At 42.2% G+C, this 19,677-nt stretch overlaps 1 protein-coding gene across 1 annotated transcript in view; it reads left to right on the forward strand.

Annotated features, from left to right (window-relative positions):
* The first annotated feature begins 5,958 nt into the window (after window positions 1–5,958).
* The window catches only part of LOC126094947 (malate synthase-like), a 115,485-nt gene continuing 101,766 nt past the window's right edge, over window positions 5,959–19,677 (forward strand). Inside the window, exon 1 of the mRNA XM_049909599.1 lies at window positions 5,959–6,049. Coding sequence (XP_049765556.1) covers window positions 5,981–6,049 — 69 coding nt within the window. The 5' untranslated portion in view covers window positions 5,959–5,980. The remainder of the gene's footprint in view (window positions 6,050–19,677) is intronic.

Genomic DNA, 19,677 nt, shown 5'->3' on the forward strand with positions numbered 1-19,677 from the left:
GCTGTAGCCTGTCGAAAAGCCGGCGTGTGAAAAGAAGGAATGGAAGAATTGATGATTCCACTCAAGTATGACACGAATTGTATGGTGGGAAAGAGAACAGTGCAGGTGGAAAAATGTATTTCACGCTCAGTGTCATTAACGACTTCCTCCACAGATGATAAGAATCTGGATGAGTACGAATACTACTGAGTCGGTACGAACGTAGGTGAAATAAGACAGGGAGTAAAAAAATGTATCAGGCAATAATAAAATCTTACTTCTGGTCTGCTGGAATACTCGTTAATCATTACATACAACAGATCTACTACCGAGCCATATTCGTATGACTGTTCTGAACGGTCGCACACAATCTCTACACAAAGAGTGGCCGTACGTTCAACGAGCACTCGTTAACTTAAGCAGATTCTGTGCATCAAGTTCTTGAATGCCAAGTCTCGTAAGTATGCGTTTCATACAGTCTGTCATATTGCAAAGTTTCGCTGACCCAGCGATTTCTTCTAGGATTGCATATAGTATGTTTCCCCAGCACAACGTCACGAATTGAGCACCAAGATCCACACGATCCAGTGACATTAATGTGATCACCACCCTTGTGAAATGTCTGGAAACAAAGTGGCCCTGCCCAGAGGAGGATAAGTTACAGTATGGGAAATGTTTTCGTGGCATTCCGTGGGTGATCTCCTCATTCTGGAAGGACAATGAATCATCACAAGTGTGCATCTGTCCTTGGGAACATGTCCACCCCTACATTTAGTTTTTTTTTTTTTCTCGGGAGGATGATATCTACCCGCAGGACAATGTAACGTGACACACAGCTCGCAGTGTATGTGCGAGGTTCTAAGAGCACTGGAATGAGTTTACCATATTCCCCTGGCCACCAAACTCCCCGGATTTATGCCCAATCGAGAATCCAACCACCTCGATCGCGCTGTGCGCGCCATGGATCCTCATCCGTGGGACCTAGCTCAGCTGTTCACGGCACTGGAAACAGCAGGGCTCCATATCCATATCGGTATCTTACAGAAGCCCACTGACCCCAGCATGTCTCGCAGTGGTCTGCTCTGTATAAGGTTAGTCAGGCTTTTGACAGGTGGTCAATTAATGTGACTAGACAGAGCAAGACTGCAAATAATTATGACTATTGCGTAACTTCACTCCCCTGGCATTGCACTGCCAATTTTGATGAAAACTATCATTGTTGCAAGTTGACATTCTGATTGCATTGTCATATACTGACGACGTAATGGCTTGTACGTTGTTATACTTAAGGCTGTTGGCAGCCATCAAGGGCTTTCCAAGCTAGTAAATCAGAGATGCAATACAGAGAACAGACAAAAGTGGTAGCGTTTACGTTGCCGGAGATAAATAGTAACACTAGAGCTCTGCAGTCTCTAGACGCTCTTGGCAGCTGTCCCACGGGAGGCGTTTCACTTCAGAGAATTAACTGGTAACTCCATTCACCGCCTAGATGCTGTTGTAAGGTTACGGCAGAAGATGGCCACGAAAAGGTACATCTTAGCAGGGGCAGCAATCTTGATACCTGCTCCTCAAAACTGCAACGACAGTAGGTTTACACAGGTTAGAGAGCTACTACAGCAGTCCACACTCACAAAAGGGCTGAGGGTAGGGAGAGTGACGTAAAACACTGTTGCTGCTGGCGACAATAGTAGTGCCAGTGATGCAGTTGCTATCAGACTTGGAGTTTGTTAATGCAAAGTCCACAAGCATCCCTACCTATCGAATAGAAGATCCACACGATTCACCCCGAAGGTGCAGAGCGACTCGTCAGATTGGCCGAGGCTTGTTAAGTGTCGGTGCATTGATGGGTCGAGTATAGGAAGGCAGAAATAGTGCGCCGCCACGAGTCTTTAAAAATCCATATTTTTGTATTCAGAGGGAGTTCTCAGTCAGATCGTTGGGGCGCTGACTCCGTATTGCTCGTGACCAGCCTCAGTAAGCTCCCATATGTCTGTTTTTCATACTTGGAGCGCTGCTCTCAAGTTTGTACCTAACGTGGTGCTAGTGTCCGCTACTACTGTTAGCTATCACCCCCATGGATTCAAACACTGTCTTCTATTGTGCAGCCAGTTGCCTCCTCTACTTTTTCTAATGTTAGAATTACCCTTCGGAGTAGTAGTTAGTCTGATCGCTAATAAATAGTGTTACTCACACCCCTGAATTCCATGAATCTCCTGCTGCCAGCATCCTATCGAATCCCAAAATCCACTCCTCTCGTAAGTGCCCTGTGAAAGTGTTTGGCGCTGATCCAAGTCGTCAGCCTGCCTTCACTAGGAATTTGTCTTTCTGCATTTGCTCCTCACTGCTCGAAAATTGCAGACTGACCTCAAACACCCTGTCTTCCCTCTATCCTGCGTTAGAACACGACAGCATGGTCACCAAAATAGGTTTACTGTCACTGGGATTCAGCTTGTGCCCAGATGGACAGGAGTATGTCCGCCACCTTGAACGTGCACAGAAGAGCTGACACACCTGTGTGCATACACAAAGCTACAGTCTGTGGTGGCTGAACTTTCGTTCTCTGGGGCTGAAAGAAAAATATTCTTCACTGGTGCCAGAGGAAGGCGTAATGCCACGACTTAAACTCACCTAAAGTTGCAAACCCATCCAGAGTTAGGGAAAGTTGACAGAGGGCAGAAAAGTTATTTCTGGAGAACCAACGTTCGATTCAGATTACAATCCATTGAGATGAAACGAATGACTTGTGCATGAAAGTACTGAAATAGTCTGAAATGTGGACAGTTACGGAAAATACCAGTACCGACAGCCATCGAGATTGCAAATCCCTGTTTCAGTGAGCCATCTGCAATTCATTTTTAGGAGTTTTTCCCCCTTCTAAAAATTAACCTTCGGGGTCTTCCAGTCAACAGTGTCATATAAATCTTTCTTTGTACAATCTTCCGAACAGTTTCATTTATTATTTTTTATAGGATAGTACGACAATTTGTTTTTAAAGTAACGTCTTGATCACGTAAGGTCTGTTGTCATCTTCATATCATAAAAATTTTTTGGATATAAGTATCAACGTCAATATCTAGAGACCTAGGTGCAAAGTAAGTGAGCACTTGACACGTAGTAAGGGAGCACTTATGTGCCTACGTGTAGGGAAAAAGCGGTCAAGACGTTATACTACGAAACTGCTGGCCCGTGTTCACTTCTTGGTGGGAACTTTTTTTTTTCATTATATATTTCTTCCGGTGTATGTGACAATGTTGTGATAATCGAAATACCTTTCTTTACCTTTTTTGAAGTAAAACATCGGAAGGTGTAATTAATATTTTGTAATGTATTGACAGTTATTTTCATCGTGATACATAGCACAGAAATATATCTAAAGTGGATTACTGCGTAATCCTAACTGACCGTCTATTCGGGAGCATTCTCGCAATCAGCACAGAAACAGGAAAACATAAATATCTGCCGCACCAAGTGCAACATATTTTTTCGTGGAATACATCTGATTCACTATGGTAAAAACAGATCTATCAAATATCAATTCGGATGCGTACCAAGCGTGTAAAACCGTATGGTGAATGACAGGCGTGCACAACTGGTTGTGGACCGACGAATGAATTTTAACAGCGTCCTCCCCATCTTGTAATTCCCTGCTCTGCTGTGATGTCGCATTATTTTGAAGTATGGAATATGGAATAAATAAAAGATACGACCAAGGATCGAACACAAACCAGTACTTTATGTCTTGACCACCTTTTTTTTTCATCATTTTATTCCTTGTTGTTCTCGTCATTTAGTATGGGTGGATGTCACGTAACACCCCTTCCAGTCCTTAGTTTTTTGACACTTCACCGTTTTTCTTTTGTTTTGTGTGTGTGTGTGTTCGAATATTACTAAAGTTAGGCGCCATGTTACATTAATCAGAAATATTTGTTCTTAGACGATCTTTCGGTGTATAGCATCGAAAATCCGTCATCCACTTTTACCTCAATCTTTTTTTTTCAGTTGGGAAGTGTCTAACAAAAAGCGGAAAGACATATCTCTTTTTTTTCCATGTAGAACGTCCTTGCAAAACTTGTTCAACATCAGTGATCCACATGTGAGACCTTTCCCTTGTAAGACTAACAAGAAATTAAGCATTTCAACACTTCGGGCCCGATGATCTAGTAGTAATGCGCGTGCCTGGGAACCGACGGGTCGAAGGATCGAATCCCAGTTGGACTAAGAAATATTTTAGTATGCCTTTAACGTAGCGTCAAGATACGCTATGAACGACGCATGGATCAGGTTCCACGTTAAACTGTGACAGTTTCCCCCGGTAGGATTACTGGGTTAACTTAGGGACATAAAAGTCGCCCAACTGGCTTACAATAGAAAGATTTGCACCAGGCCGTTAAGCCACAAGAAATTCCAGTATTATTATTGTTGGTATTATTATTATTATCATTATCTCAACTGCACGAATTTTTGCAATGAACTTTTATTAAATACAAATAAGTTAGAGGCGAAACCGTTACAAGTTTGAAGGTGATGTCAGCCATGTTAGTAGCCCCAAACATTAGCCTCTGGTGGAACTGTTTTAATAAAAAAATGCCAGGTTGCTTACAGGCATACCAGTCGTTCTGATTATTATCTAGAGAGTGAAAGTGTCACGTTTCATTCGTAAGTGGACTCGTTCAAGCGGTATTTTCTTTTGTATGCATGACTTTTAGCTGTGCCTGGTTACTTTTATTCCAGCGGTTTTATTTCTGCAATTTGATTTTAGATTTCCTGTTACGACTCCTCGAAGAGCGCATTCGTTGAACGCTAGGAGAAGGAAATATTGGAAACCGTTCAGACGTAACAAAATATGTTCTCAGCTTTCGGAAAGGGAACGTAAACGGAACTTAAGTTTCACCATTCCTTATAAAGGAAACTGCTGGATCACGAAGGCAGCCTTTTCACATCTCATACTTCGTTCTTGGTTATTCTAAACACATAACAAAAATAAAAATACCTTACTGACGCTGATTATTCACGAAATTTGATATTTACTATTCAAAACAAGTGTGGCGTGGAGACGACAGAAATGAAGAACAAGACGCAACTGTCAATAGTAGCCTGCTAGTTTTTAAAGTCTTGCAGTCGCTGGCTGTCGCGTAAGTAGTGACAATAGGTGGCGTCTAATGGTGCTGCAGGGAAGATTTTTCCGTCGACATGTTCCGTCGCTCCTGCACTCGACATAAAACTGGCAAGAAAATATCTACTCGTATTACGCGTATGTTTCCCATAATATCGTAACACACAGAGCATTTGAATACACATAAAATCCTAGAGGTTGAAAATATCGCTACAGTTGTAGAACACAACTGGCTTTGGGCTCTTATAAGCCCATCTTCAGGTGTCATAACTTGGTGCTGTGACTCCGAGCGTAGCGGTGGACGAGTAGAAGACGCGGTGTGCTACCACCGAGCGCAGAGGATGGAGTGTTTTAAGTAAAAGAACTGTAGCGGTATTTTCAGTCTCTGGTATAATGCTCAGTCCCGGATGTTCCTCCGACAGGATTGGTTACACATAAAATAATTTTAACATACACTGCAATAGGTTAGACGGGAAGAACAGCATTGTGAATGCTCCAATATCTTGCCACCCTGAAGAGTTGGTAGAGGACAACAATGGGAAAGGATTGCAGGGGAGTTTATCTATCATTGTAATGGTTGCACTGTGACATGCCCCCCTCAAAAAGAGGTTAAATAATTAATATTTAACGGTACGAGTAGCACGACTACCTCAGTTTCTCCAGGTACACACCGAAATTATGCCTGTATCTTATGCGCATTCTTTATGGCTTGCCTCGTCTTGTTTGTCTTCAAGGGAAAGAACCCAGCCCGATAAGCGCAACAATGATAGAGGCAGCTCTCTGACGTAGCCGCAGAGAAGACCAGCGTGACCTCGCTCTGGCGGGACTCTGAACCCAGCTCGCTTATCAGCCCGGCCGCGGCTGTTTCCAGTTTTTCGTGGGACCGCCATGGCGGCAGACGCAGCCACTGTACGGCGCCTACGCGTCCTCTCCAGGGTCATTGCTGGCGTCCGCAAGGTAGTGTACGTGCGCGTGCCCCGCAGTACCTGACACCGATAAAGAACAGACAGCGATACCGCTCTCAGAACTCTCCTTTTGCTACCAGCTGTGACCACTTATGAGATGCAGGGTGTCCCAGGAGGAGTAGTCAATATTGAGGCATATGACAGGAACGATCATTCGAAGCAAAAGAGTCTAGTAAATGTGGGCTCTAAAATGCATACCTTAATATCTATGAGCACTTTTCTTCTTCGATAGTGTGAAACAAATCTCCTCTGCTGCAAGCTCTTTGCTTGTCATGTTTTGGAGGGAGGAAGCAGTATGGACCAAACCGAGAAAAAAATTATCTAGTAAATATGAGCTCTAAAATGCATACCTTTAGAGCTAAGAGCACTTTTTCCGTAACATGTGTTTCATAGTAGCGAAGATAAACAAGTTTTCATAGACCTTCAGGTATGCTCTTCAGAGCCCATGTTTACTGGACATTTTTTCTTGTTTTCGTGCATATGAAAAGCAAAAAGCTTGCAGTAAAAGAGATTTATTTCACAGTATCGAAGATGGGGATGTGCTCATAGCGCTTAAAATATTCGTTTTAGAGTCCATGTTTATGGACTTTTTTTGCTTCGAATTATCGTTCCTGTCACATCTCTGAATATTAACCATTCCTCCTGGGGCACCATATACAGCACTGCACTGTAATACATAAATCGAAGAAAAAATGCGATCTATGTCTTAATTACATTCCCCTGTATGCAATGTTGATTCTGCTGATGATTGTCAAAAGTACACAAACGATTCAAATAAAAAAAGTTCTGCTACACGTTGTTTAGATTTGAGATCACGCTTTTTGGAACACATGATCATTTACCCTATTTTGTGTACACACACACTTGTATTAGCTCCTAAACGAGATCGTTAGTGGGTCTTTGATTACAAATTCCTGCGATTGTGTTATAAATTCAGTTTCAGAACTATAAGTACAAGACAGACGCATATGTATCTGTTACGATTTTCACTTATCTTCCAACCCATTTATTAATGTTCGAACCTATGATGTTGCTCTTCGTGCGCAGATACAGAACATTAAATACTCTTCTACCCATATTTTACATCGAAATTTCGTACCTGAGTCAGCAAAAGAATCTAACAGTTTTCGTTGATCATTATTTTACTATTTCTGTACTTCCTGTTACGTGTTTTTGTTCTATCTTATGAAGCTCATTTCATAGTATGGTATTTCGCCGCAGTACTATACCATATTCAAGAATATGCATCAGTGTGCGCATCTTTTTGATAAGAGGATAGAGAGATATAAAAGACATTTTTGTAATAATGTTTTGTTTGCGTTATCTTGCAAAACAACCAGTAGACCACAAAGTGACCTGGAGCTGACATGTCGCAAACGTAGTTCATACCTTTTTCGTTTCCACAAGTAGAAAAGACGATGCAGATTTTATCCGATGAAGCGCTTATTTTGATGTCCTTGGATTTCCCGTTGTTCTAGTAACTAAATCTCCACAACGGCTTGCCTACTCGTCAAGACTGATTTCGTCCAAATTTATGGTATACATAGGACTGTGCCAGAAATGAGAGTGACAAAACTGAGAGCTTCATATGGCCAGCGTTTCGAAAAAATGGTGTCTTTGGCACGGGTCGAGCGAGGCATGAGCCATTTAAGTCCGCGCAGTTTCAGGCTGCGGTTGGGGCAGTGGAAAGATGGTAATCCAAGAGTTGTGGAATCGCTTCCTTAATTGGGTTTTTCACATTGTTTACACTGTCAAGTAAACCGAAATAATGCTCAATATATTGTATTTATTAATATTTTCATAAGATGCAATAAGAGGAAAAGTAAAGGAAATTTGGGGCTGCAAATAAATTTCCAGGAATGGATCGTAATGTGTGTGTATGAGGACGTCGTACATCAAGTTAGATACTTTTATTATTTTACAGTTGATGGTTTACATGTTCTAGGGTGATATTCATAGTAGAAACAGGAGTGGCATCTTGCGCACGCTATGAACGCCGCAATTTTTACAGTTACATGGTTGTTTTAAAGTTATCATAGAGAAACAAACTTGGCTTATATTCGTGAGAGGTTCTCTCTCATCACACAGTTTGGCAGCAAATCACGTGTAACGTATCGTTTCTCCAAATAATTGCTTGGATAGCTGCCGATGTACAACGGAATTTATTTTGATGCAGTCTTCTCCAAGGTCAAAATGAAAATGAAACTAACGGAATACGAAGCTCTGTACGCTTTAATTACAATCTCTTCTCAAAATTTTATTTACAGAGTCCTCGTCGAAATTTACTTCCAAGCCCAAATCTTCGTTTACGTTTCGTTTTCATGCCTTTCATGAAAATAATAATAAACACAATATATTGAGTTTTATTCCAGTTTTTCCACAGCATAAGTAATATAAAAATTCAAAATAAAAAATAAAGAAGTTTCCACGTGAGAACTCGAACCCACGACCCTCGCATTACCGTTCGGTAATCTTTCTGCTGCGCCAACCGCTGCTTGGAAAGTATGGTAACATAGATGGCTCATGCCTGGGCCGACCAGCGCCAACAAGGCTATTTTTTCTAACCGCTTGGCCATCTGGAACTCCAACTTCTAACATTTTCATTTCTGGCCAACGCCTGCACATACCGTAAATCTGGGCGAAATCAGTGATAACAGAGCAATCGAGATCCCCTTGTCAACCTGCTATCAAACAAGAAGTGGGGATCTTTCCCGGGGGTAAAGGACGACCAAACGAGGAACTCGCCACTATCCTCCTGCTAGTATCGCGGAAAGGAAATTTTGCCTGACCCTACCTGCAGTCAGAGCGATAGCTTAGCCACAGGCTTGTGCCACAGACTTTACGTTTTTATAATAGTAATAAACTGTTTCATTACAAATATAAATTAATATTTTAATGTGATAATAGTAATTTGTTCTCTTCAGTGAATTCCACACTGCCTAAGCATAACGGTCAAGAAATTACAGTTCAAGCAAATACAGCCTTTGAAAAGCGTAAGCCCAAAAATTTGAAAATTTCACCTATCACACGTTTAATTTAATAACCATTATTGCAGAAAACTCTCACAACTTTGGTAACAACATTATCTACAGAATATAAAATCGAAGTGTGCATCTACAATTATCAGAACTTCAATAGGCACTCCGACTGTGAACACTAGCCCTTTTTTTTTTTAGTTGAGGACCTTTCCTTACTTAACTTCCTAGAGTATGCTGGTTCTACGTTAGGTTTTTCGAACCATGTTGGATTTATTGCTGACACAACGGAACTGTCTCGAAATCTGGCAGAAAACCCGAAGAGATTGTAGTCGTATGTAAAGTGCACCAGTGGTGACAGGACACAACCAATACCTTCACTGCGCCATAACAATGGTGATATTGTAGATGACAGTGCCACTACAGCAGAATTGCTAAATACGGTTTTCCAAAGTTCCTTCGCAAAAGAAGACGAAGTAAATAGCCCAGAATTTGAATCAAGAACGACTGTCAACACGAGGAACTTAGACGTAGATATCCTCGATGTAGGGAAACAGCTTAAAACACTTAATAAACACAAGGCCTCCGGTTCAGATTGTATATCAGTCAGGTTTCCTTCATAGTACGCTGATACAATAGCTCCATACTTAGCAATCATATACAACCGCTTGCTCTTAGAAAGATCCTTGCCTCACAAGCGACTTCTAACCAAACTGCCTGCCTATGGAGTACCGTCTCAGCTGTGGACTGAATTCGTTATTTCCTGTCAGAAAGGTCATAGTTCGTAATAACTGACGGAAAGCCATCGAGTAAAACAGAAATAATATCTGGCGTTGCCCAAATAAGTGCTATAGGTTCTCTGCTGTTTCCGATCTGCATAAACGATTTAGGAGACAATCTGACTACTCCTATTAGCCCTCTTAGATTGTTTGCAGATGATGCTGCTACTTACAGTCTTGTAAAGTCATTTGATGATCAAAACGAATTGCAGAATCATTTGGGCAAGCTATCTGTATGGTTCAAAAATTGGTAATTGACTTGAAATAATGATAAGTGTGAAGTCATCCACATCAGTGCTAAAAGGAATCCGCTAAACTTCGGTTAGACGATAAATCACACAAATCTAAAGGCTGTAAGCTCAGCTAAATACTTAGGGATTACAAATAACTTACGTTGGGACGACCACGTAGGTAATGTTATGGAGAAAGCAAACCAAAGACGGCTATTTACTGGCAGAACACTTAGATAATGTAACAGATCTGAAGACAGTGCCTGCACTACAATTGTTCGCCCTCTGCTAGACCACTGCTGCGCTGCATGGGATCCTTACGAAATAGGATTGACGGAAGACATCGCTAAAGTTCAGAGAAGGGCTGCTCGTTTCGTATTATTACGAAATAGGAGAGAGAGTGCAACGGGTATGATACACCAGTTGGGGTCACAATCCTTAAAGCAAAGGCGTTTTTCGCTGCGGTATGATCTTCGGACGAAATTTAAATCACGAACTTTCTCCTCAGTGTGAAAATATTATGTTGCCGTCCCCCTACATACGGGAGGAATGATCGTCATAATAACATAACAGAAATCAGGGCTCGCACGGAAAGATTTACGTATTAGTTTTTCATGCGCGCTTTTCGAGACTGGAATGGTGGAGAAGTAACTTGAACGTGCTTCCATGAACCCTCTGCCAGGCACTTAATCCTGAATTGCACATTAATGATGTATATACAGATACCGTACGGTTCGCTTTCGTATATGTATCATTTCTACCTTGGAATGTTCTGTGTAACCGCAACCCCACTCACAAGAGCAAATGAAAAGTATCGTGTGTTAAAAGTACATTGCAAGGTTTAGCATTTCTTCCCGTTTTCGAGTCTTTTAGTTTGTCACTCAAGTTTAGTCTCCAGAAGTTAGCTGTGAAATCTGAAACTTGATGCATCTATACCTATTTCAAGGGGACTTCAAAACGTAAGTTACACTATGTTATGACAGACAAAAAAATTTTTATTGAATGCTGTCCTACATTTCAAAATGACACACATACATGACACTATTTTTCTATGTAGCCACCACGACTCTGTAAAAAAACGTTTGAAACGTTCTATATCTTTTTTCATTTCGCCGGACGTAGTGGCCGAGCGGTTCTAGACGCTACAGTCTGGAACCGCGCGACCGCTACGGCCGCAGGTCCGAATCCTGCCTCGGGCATGGATGTGTGTGATGTCCTTAGGTTAGTTAGGTTTAAGTAGTTCTAAGTTCTATGGGACTTGTGACCTCAGCAATTGAGTCCCATAGTGCTCAGAGCCATTTGAACCAACCATTTTTCATTTCCTCGGCGATAGAAATCCGCTCCTTGTCACAGATCCATTCGAGAATATCTGTGTGAACGTACTCATTATTGAAAAATCCATATCGCCCCGACGTTGTTTCAGCTTGCCGGAAAGATGGAAATCGCATGATGCAATATCTGGACTTCTTGATCAGCATCGATCACGCCTGTCCGGCCTTGGTCAAGCAGCCCAAAAGCCAATTTCACTCCGGGTCGATACCACTTTGCATTTGGTCCACGTACCACCAGAATTTCTCAGTGGATCTGTGTGCAATTTAGACGTCTTTCGCGCTATAAATTTGTCGTGCCTTTGCACACCCCCACTGTGATGCAACTGTTATCCGTACCGCAGAAGAACTGTGTCTGCAAGAAATCTGGAATATGCACTCTCTTCCGAAAACTCACCACTCTTGTTGCTCAGTGGTCTTAGGGCGGGACGACGAGCGTAACTTACTGTCCAAAATTCCCTATGTATAAAATAATGTCTGTCTATATGTCGCGAAACGTAGTAGTGATTTTGATACGGTTTTCACTAATAGGTAGAGTGACTCACGAGGATGATTTATGTCTATAACTTGTAATCGGTACACAAGACAAGTCATCTGATGTACATAACTAATGTTGCCCGTGCGAAGCTAGAGAATGTCGCTAGTTTAAAAATATAATCTACTATATAATAATAATATAATATAATAATAATATAATCTACTATATAATAATAATATAATCTACTAAAAAGTGGTTGGAGGATTCCTGACACAAATGACCACCTCTTCCCCCTCTCCCTTGGATTCAGCCAGCACCTGCCGTTGGTGTAGCCCATGTGACCATCGGTCATCTGCGGTGCTGGGAAAACCACTTCGAGATACCCACTCAATATCTGGTTACCAGTGCAATTGGAAACACAGCTGTATGTGGCTGCCGCCTCCTTACATAACAGAAATCACGCCTCTTCTGATAACCCATCAGACGCCTCATTACCGACTTAGTCTAACCATGCTCATACAGCCACAACAATCGTGCTTGTTTTTGTTATCCATTGCAACAACAGTGCACCTCGCAGCCAGCAAGCTGAACTGTTGAGTAAGTGTGGAAACGCAACCCAAAAGCCAGTACCCAATATGCCGAATCCTCGTGCAGTCCAGCGCAGGTACACACGCCTACGACTGCACACAGAGAACACTCGTTTCCTGGTAGCCCAAGTGCAGAAATACCATTACAAACAGAACATGGCGCACACACCATTGGCTCTGCAGCTTTTTCTTGCAATTTTACAGAAGCTATTCGATAAAAAAATTTATTGTTGCATTACTTGTATCTTCATACACTGAAGAGCCAAAGGAACTGGTACACCTGCCTAATATCGTATACGGCTCTCGCGAGCACGCAGAAGTGCTGCAACACGACTTGGCATGACCTCAACTAATGTCTGAAATATGCTGGAAGGAACTGACATCATGAATCCTACACGGCTCTCCATAAATCCGTAAGAGTACGAGGGGTTGGATATTTCTTCTGAACAGCACGTTGCAAGACAACCCAACTATGCTCAATAATGTTCACGTCTGGGGAATTAGATGACTAGCGGAAGTGTTTCAACTCAGAAGGATGTTCCTGGAGCCACTCCGTAGCAATTCTGGGCGTGTGGAGTGTGCATTGTCTTGCTGGAATTGTCCAAGTCCGTGGGAATGCACAATGGACATGAATGGATGCAGGATGCTTACGTACGTGTCACCTGTCAGAGTCGTATCTAGACGTAATCAGGGGTCCCATATCACTCCAACTGCACAAGCCACACCATTACAGGGACTCCACCACCCTGACCAGTTCCCTGCTGACATGCAGGGTCCATGGATTCATGAGGTTGTCTCCATACCCGTACACGTCAAACCCGCTCGGGACAGTTTTAAGCGAGACTCGTCCGACCACGCAACATGTTTCCAGTCATCAACAATCCAATGTCGGTGTTGACGGATGAAGGTGAGGGTAAAGCTTTGTCTCGTACAGTCATCAAGCCCAAACGGGTGATGTTTCGTTGAATAGTTCGCACGCTGACACTTGTTGATGGCCCAGCATTTAAATCTGCAGCAATTTTTGGAAGTGTTGCACTTCTGTCACGTTGAACGATTGTCTTTAGTCGTCGTTGGTCCTGTCCTTGCAGGATTTTTTTCCGGCCGTAGCGATTGCGGAGATTTGATGTTTTACCGGATTCCTGATATTCTCGGTACACTCGTGAAATGGTCGGACGTGATGCTGTGTCCCATCGCTCGTGCGCCGACTATAACACCACGTTCAAACTCACGTAAATCTTGACAACCTGCCACTGTAGCAGCAGTAACCGATCTATCAACTGCGCCAGGCACTTGTTGTCTTTTATAGGCTTTGCCGACAGCGGTGCCGTATTCTGCCTTTTTATATATCTCTGTATTTCAGTGCGCATGCCTATACCAGTTTCTTTGGCATTTCAGTGTAAGTCATCTTAATGGCGAAGTGCCAATAATTTCGATAATGGTTATACTTATTGTGGTATCTGACATTTAAGTAACATACTCCGCGAAATTTGAAAAGTTTGCAATGAAAAGTAGGAATCGCTGTTATTTCGTATTTGTTGCATATTGTAGCATACATTGCTGTGTATGAAATTTAGCTAACTTTTTTTTCGTTAGTACTGAGAAGAGGTCTTATCTATCTCCAGTCTCGAGAATATGGCTTTTACATTGCGTACTCAGTTCCGACCGCACACCGATAAATTCAGAATGAAATATTCATAACATCCCTCATATCTCATAAATTTCTTATCCATGGCAATATAGCACAAGCCAGAGTTTTTATTTTCAGTTTGCAGTGCAGTTCTGTAATTTCTCAAGAGTGAAAAAGGAATTTGGTACTACGAAAACGAATATGAAAAGTCTTTCCTTGCATTATTGCAAACTGATACAACGAGGTGTTCCAAAAGCTGTTGACCGCTCTGGTTGCTAATTGCTTGTTTAATAAGATACTATGTTTCAGGGGTCCAACGCAGCAGCTACTGCACAGTATGTTAGTTAGGTGTATGTGTGCAGACTGTACTGTGTTTTGACAAATGAAGTAAAATTAAACTCGTTAGCCACAGAAATGTTCAAATGTTCCAATGTGTGTGAATTCCTAAGGGACCGAACTGCTGAGGTCATCGGTCCCCAGACTTACACACTACTTAAACTAACTTATACTAAGAACAACAGAAATGTAGACGTTACAAATTACTGATATGGTTGTTCAAATGGGAAAGGTTAGCAATCCACCAAAAATAAATCACTAATTCTGTTACAGTTTTGGTGGGTTCCTATAGTCCATCATGTATTAATGGTGAACGACGGGAATGGAAACTTACCAAAGGATTTTCTTGCTGCACTTTAATGAGCTGAAAAATATGAAAATAATTCACAACAAATAGTATACCATCTATTTGTTCCTGCTCCCGTTCAGAGTGAAGTGGTGAATTTCTTCACCTTAATTATCTTTCCATGTGTTAATGATAAATTATATATCTTTTTAATTATTTTTCACATTAATGAGTAGTCAAAAGTGGATCATAAAGTATAATAGAACGATGCTGCATTTTTGCTCTGTAATACAATTGATACAATAAAACTCTTTCATAACTCTGAAGTTGTGAACACTGACGACTTGCAGAATCATGCCAACTATTCGTCAAAGTCAGTATCATTCATAAATCAAAAGGTACTTGTAGTTAAAAGATTCAATCCCTCACTGTGTGCAGGGATAGAAATGGAAATATGGTACGCTATTTGCTTACTTTTTCATGTTTCAGAGATAACTGTTGTGCAGAAAAAAATCCTTTGGTAAGTATCAGTCCCAAGTGTTTATTATTAGACATACAAGTACACTGGGTCACAGGATTTGCTTGAAATTGCAACACGATTGGAGATTAATTTTCATGTGACTCGTTAAACTTTTTTTTTCTTCACGGAAGTGTCGCCAACGACGAGTTCTGAATAACGCATACATATTTCTAGCAGCCACGTTAAATTTTGCTGATTTCGCAAAAAAAAAAAAAAAAAAAAAAAAAAAAAAAAAAAAAAAAAAAACAGCAGAAATTGGGAAAAGTTAATATTTATAGGCATGAATGCAAATATAGTTTGTTATGAAGCTACACTGTGAGGGTAAATGTATTTATTACGATATTGTTGCTTTAAAAACACAAGAACAAGATTGTGCGGTAGTTCTTATTCACGCACTTGTCATTCTCACAATAATCTGATCATGTATTTCCAGCACTGCTCACTTTATTTTGCACTGCCTTTCCTGGTGGGAAGAGCACATGATTTATGCTAGTTAGGATTTCTTTAAACATGTCAATACACGAGACGGTTTAAGTTTTGATTTTTATACAGTGGATGTACTTTTCCCTAAGCTGCTGACCTGACTCGTCCTCAATTACTTGTTTAATAAACCACAGTTGCAGGATTCTCCTGCGATTGCAACAGCGTTAACATGTTAGTGAGGTGATTTTGTGTGAACTCCACTGTGTTTTCGCAAAAGAAGCAAATTTTAAATTCGAAGCAATAAAAACACACGCTTTTTGTCATAAATCGCTACTGACGACGCTTTTCTCAAAGATGAAAGTTTAACAAGTCAGGAGAAAATAAAGCAATTCTTTTATTGAAATTTCAGCAGAATCCTTACAACTCAAACCCCCTGAAACAGTAATTTATTAACTGAGGGCATGTCAGATCAATAGCATATGAATAGTCACATCCTCAATATAAAAAAAAGTGTAATTTCTCCACTTATGTTGTTGCAAAGCCATATTAATGGTCATTTAACTAGCTTATGCTGTCGCAAATCCACACTAACGGTCATTTCACCAGTCACCGGTTCCTTCAAAAAACCGCGTTATTCCGTTGAAAAAGTCTGTAGTTACTGCATAACGCTGTATATAAGAAAGCTCTGCATGTTAATACTATGGTAATACACAATCATCTTTGCATGCTATCGTTTGCCACAATCTCGTTTCGTTACCTCGACCCTTTATGAGGTACGAGGGATGTTATGGATATTTCAATTCTGGCTTTTGTCACTGGCACGTGCGATCTGAACTGAGTGCACTACACAAAATCATTTTTCTGGAAATAGGAGACAGAGATTTCCTCCCAAGTCCAAAACAAACTCGATACGTTAGCTACATTTAATATGCAGATATGTGTGCTCTAACACGCACGAAACGCCAAATCATTGCGACCCATATTCTCCAATGCAAAATTTTCGAATTTTTCGCAGTGTCTTACTTAAATACAAAATATCACAAAAACTATTACCATTAACAAAATGTGGACACTTCACCATGAAGCTGACATATAAAGTTGCAAGTAACGTAATAATCTTTTTTTTTTACTACACAGTTTCTCTAAGACTGTTGGGCGAGCGCCTCTATTTTGCTAGCTCGGCGCGTCATCCACCAGCGCCGCTGTTGCTGGCATTCAGTATCTCGCACTTTCCGGCTCGCAGGCGGGCGCTGGTCCGCACCATTCAGCGCCGCCATTCCGGCTGTCATTGTTTGCTGCCCCATTTCATAACATTGGGATATTCTCGGCGCAGTTTCAAGCCGATTCACGCTGGTTCCGCTATGCAGGTAACCTGCTTTCTTTCTGTGCATGCCGTATGACAACTATGAGCGCAGACCGTATCGCCTTTATACACCGTCTATAGTCACATTAATGGGGCCACACACTAAGTTCGACGTTAACGTGCAGTAACTACTCACAAAGCGTAGGTGGCATCACTAGCAGTGGAGACATTATAAAGAGTGTCATGGGGATGCGGAAACAGAGCACTCGTACAACGCCGAAACGAAGCGATTTATCTGACGTCCAAAAGGGCATGCTCACTGACTTTCAGGCCAAGGGCGGAAGCATTGTAGACTATTCGCGTTCTACCATGGTTAAACTACACCCCGTATGGCAAAATGGCGGTATTCAAAACCGGCGCCATGGTAATTGTGGTGCGCCGTGGGTCATACATGGCAGTGGTGAACGACGGCTATGGCGATGTGTACGAGCGAAGCGAAGTGCAACTGTTGAGCATGTGGCGCTAGAGGGAGTGGCAGGACTGGGTTGAGATGTGAGTGGTTCTTGCTCCTTGCTAAAATAATTTTTATTTCATTTAAACAAGTTCTAAATATTTATTTTCTCATAGAAATAGCATAATTTAGAAATTTAGAAGACAATTGCGTTTTCCAGACCAAAACACAGTACGGGCCAACAAATCAGCTTTGTAGCTACTCAACAAGAAGAATTTACTCAGCTCAAAAATACTCACACAACAGAATGAAATTCGACTACAGTGAAAACAGATGAAGTATCACGCTGCTTCGTAATAAAAAAAGATTTAACTTACATACATACTAAAAGTTACACACAATATCATTACACAAGGAGCAAATTCTACTTCAAATCTTTAAGAGAATTTTTATAATAACAATACAGTCCAAATAAGCAGCAACTGCAACATGACAGTTAAATAAGGAATGGGTTGATTGCATAGAACATAACGAAAAATGACATCAAATCCAAAACCAAATGACATAGTCCGCAGCTCGTGGTCGTGCGGTAGCGTTCTCGCTTCCCACGCCCGGGTTCCCGAGTTCGATTCCCGGCGGGGTCAGGGATTTTCTCTGCCTCGTGATGAGTGGGTGTTGTGTGCTGTCCTTAGGTTAGTTAGGTTTAAGTAGTTCTAAGTTCTAGGGGACTGATGACCATAGATGTTAAGTCCACTAGTGCTCAGAGCCATTTGAACCAAATGACATACCACTTAATAACAGCTGCAGACTTTCAACACCAGAGAACAGCCATGTCTAGTAACTCACTCACTCAGCCAGTTCCACTGTCTCCAGGTTCTGCTTTTGCTAGCCCTGAAGCAAACTGCACCCAGTCTCGCCGTATCGTAAGTCTCCGGCCAACACCCTCTTCCTTGTTGTTGGCGTCCACCACGGCAGCCACGGCGTCCAGTTAAATCCAACGGCCGCTTCCATCACTGGAGTCTAACCACGGTAGATGCTCGCCGTCAAAAATCAGATTCCTCGTACTGTTAGCTGTTCCACGAGGGTCCCCTCGGTGGCGCCTGTCTTGCGATGCACGCGGCGCAGCACCGCCACCGCCATGCTCAACCATGTATGCCGCGCAATGGAGCGGTTTCCGACACCCAGATGAACCAAGGGGCTACCAACAGTACCTTCTCAGCGGTCGTTCAGCGAACGTTGCTGCGTATGGGCCTCCACAGCAGGCGTCTGGCTCATGCACTCACACTGACTGCTGTTCATTGGCGGCGAAGGCTGGAATTTGCACGCCAATACCGCCACTGGGCGTCCACTAAAAGGCGGCAGATGATAATCACGTTGTATGCTCCATCGGACAGGTGGCTGTTGGCGTGTATGGCTTGATATCCTGCAATAATCGTCGGAAGGGTCCAGGCCGAAGGATGGAGCATAATGGTCTGGAGAACTTTTTTATGGTATTTCCTTGGTGGTATTATCATTCTGAAATCCACAATGGATCAACACAAGTATGCAACTATCATTGGGGACCATGTCCTCCGCTACATGCAATTTATTTTTCCTCACCACGATGGTATTTACGTAGAGGACACTGCAACGTGTCATGCAAAAAATGTTTCAAATGCCTCTGAGCACTATGAGACTTAGCATCTGACGTCATCCGTCCCCTAGACTTAGAACTACTTAAACCTAACTAACCTAAGAACAACACACACATCCATGCCCGAGGCAAGATTCGAACCTGCGACCGTAGCAGCATCGTGGTTCCGGACTGAAGCACCTACAACCGCTCGGCCACAGCGGCCGGCCGTGTCACGCAGCTCGCTTTGTATTTGCATGGTTGGAAGAACACGAGGGTAAGTTTTCGTTACCCCTCTGCTGACTACCTGGGCTTAAAAAACGAATCGAGCATCAGTGGGACCACTTCAATCAGGCTGTTGACCATACGGATCCTCAAACGAGAAACCTGACGGAGCTGGCCAAGACACTGGAGTCGGCATGGCTCCACATCGCTGTCGGTACCTTCCAGAACCTCACCGGCTCTATTCCTGCACGTCTCCAGCGGTCTGCGGTGCAAAAGCTCATTATTAAGGCTTGTGGCAGGTGATCACATCAATGAGACTGGACAGTGTAGTTTTTACAAATGGTTATATGTGTAACGCAATTAATTGTAGAAACGGCGAGTAGCTGACATCACATTTATTTTTCTTTTTTTTTTTTTTTTCTCTGTTTCCTAAGGAGCCAGAGGTCCATGAGATTTGAGA

The sequence above is a fragment of the Schistocerca cancellata genome, chromosome 8 (assembly GCF_023864275.1).
Source record: "Schistocerca cancellata isolate TAMUIC-IGC-003103 chromosome 8, iqSchCanc2.1, whole genome shotgun sequence".
In the NCBI taxonomy this organism is placed as follows: domain Eukaryota; kingdom Metazoa; phylum Arthropoda; class Insecta; order Orthoptera; family Acrididae; genus Schistocerca; species Schistocerca cancellata.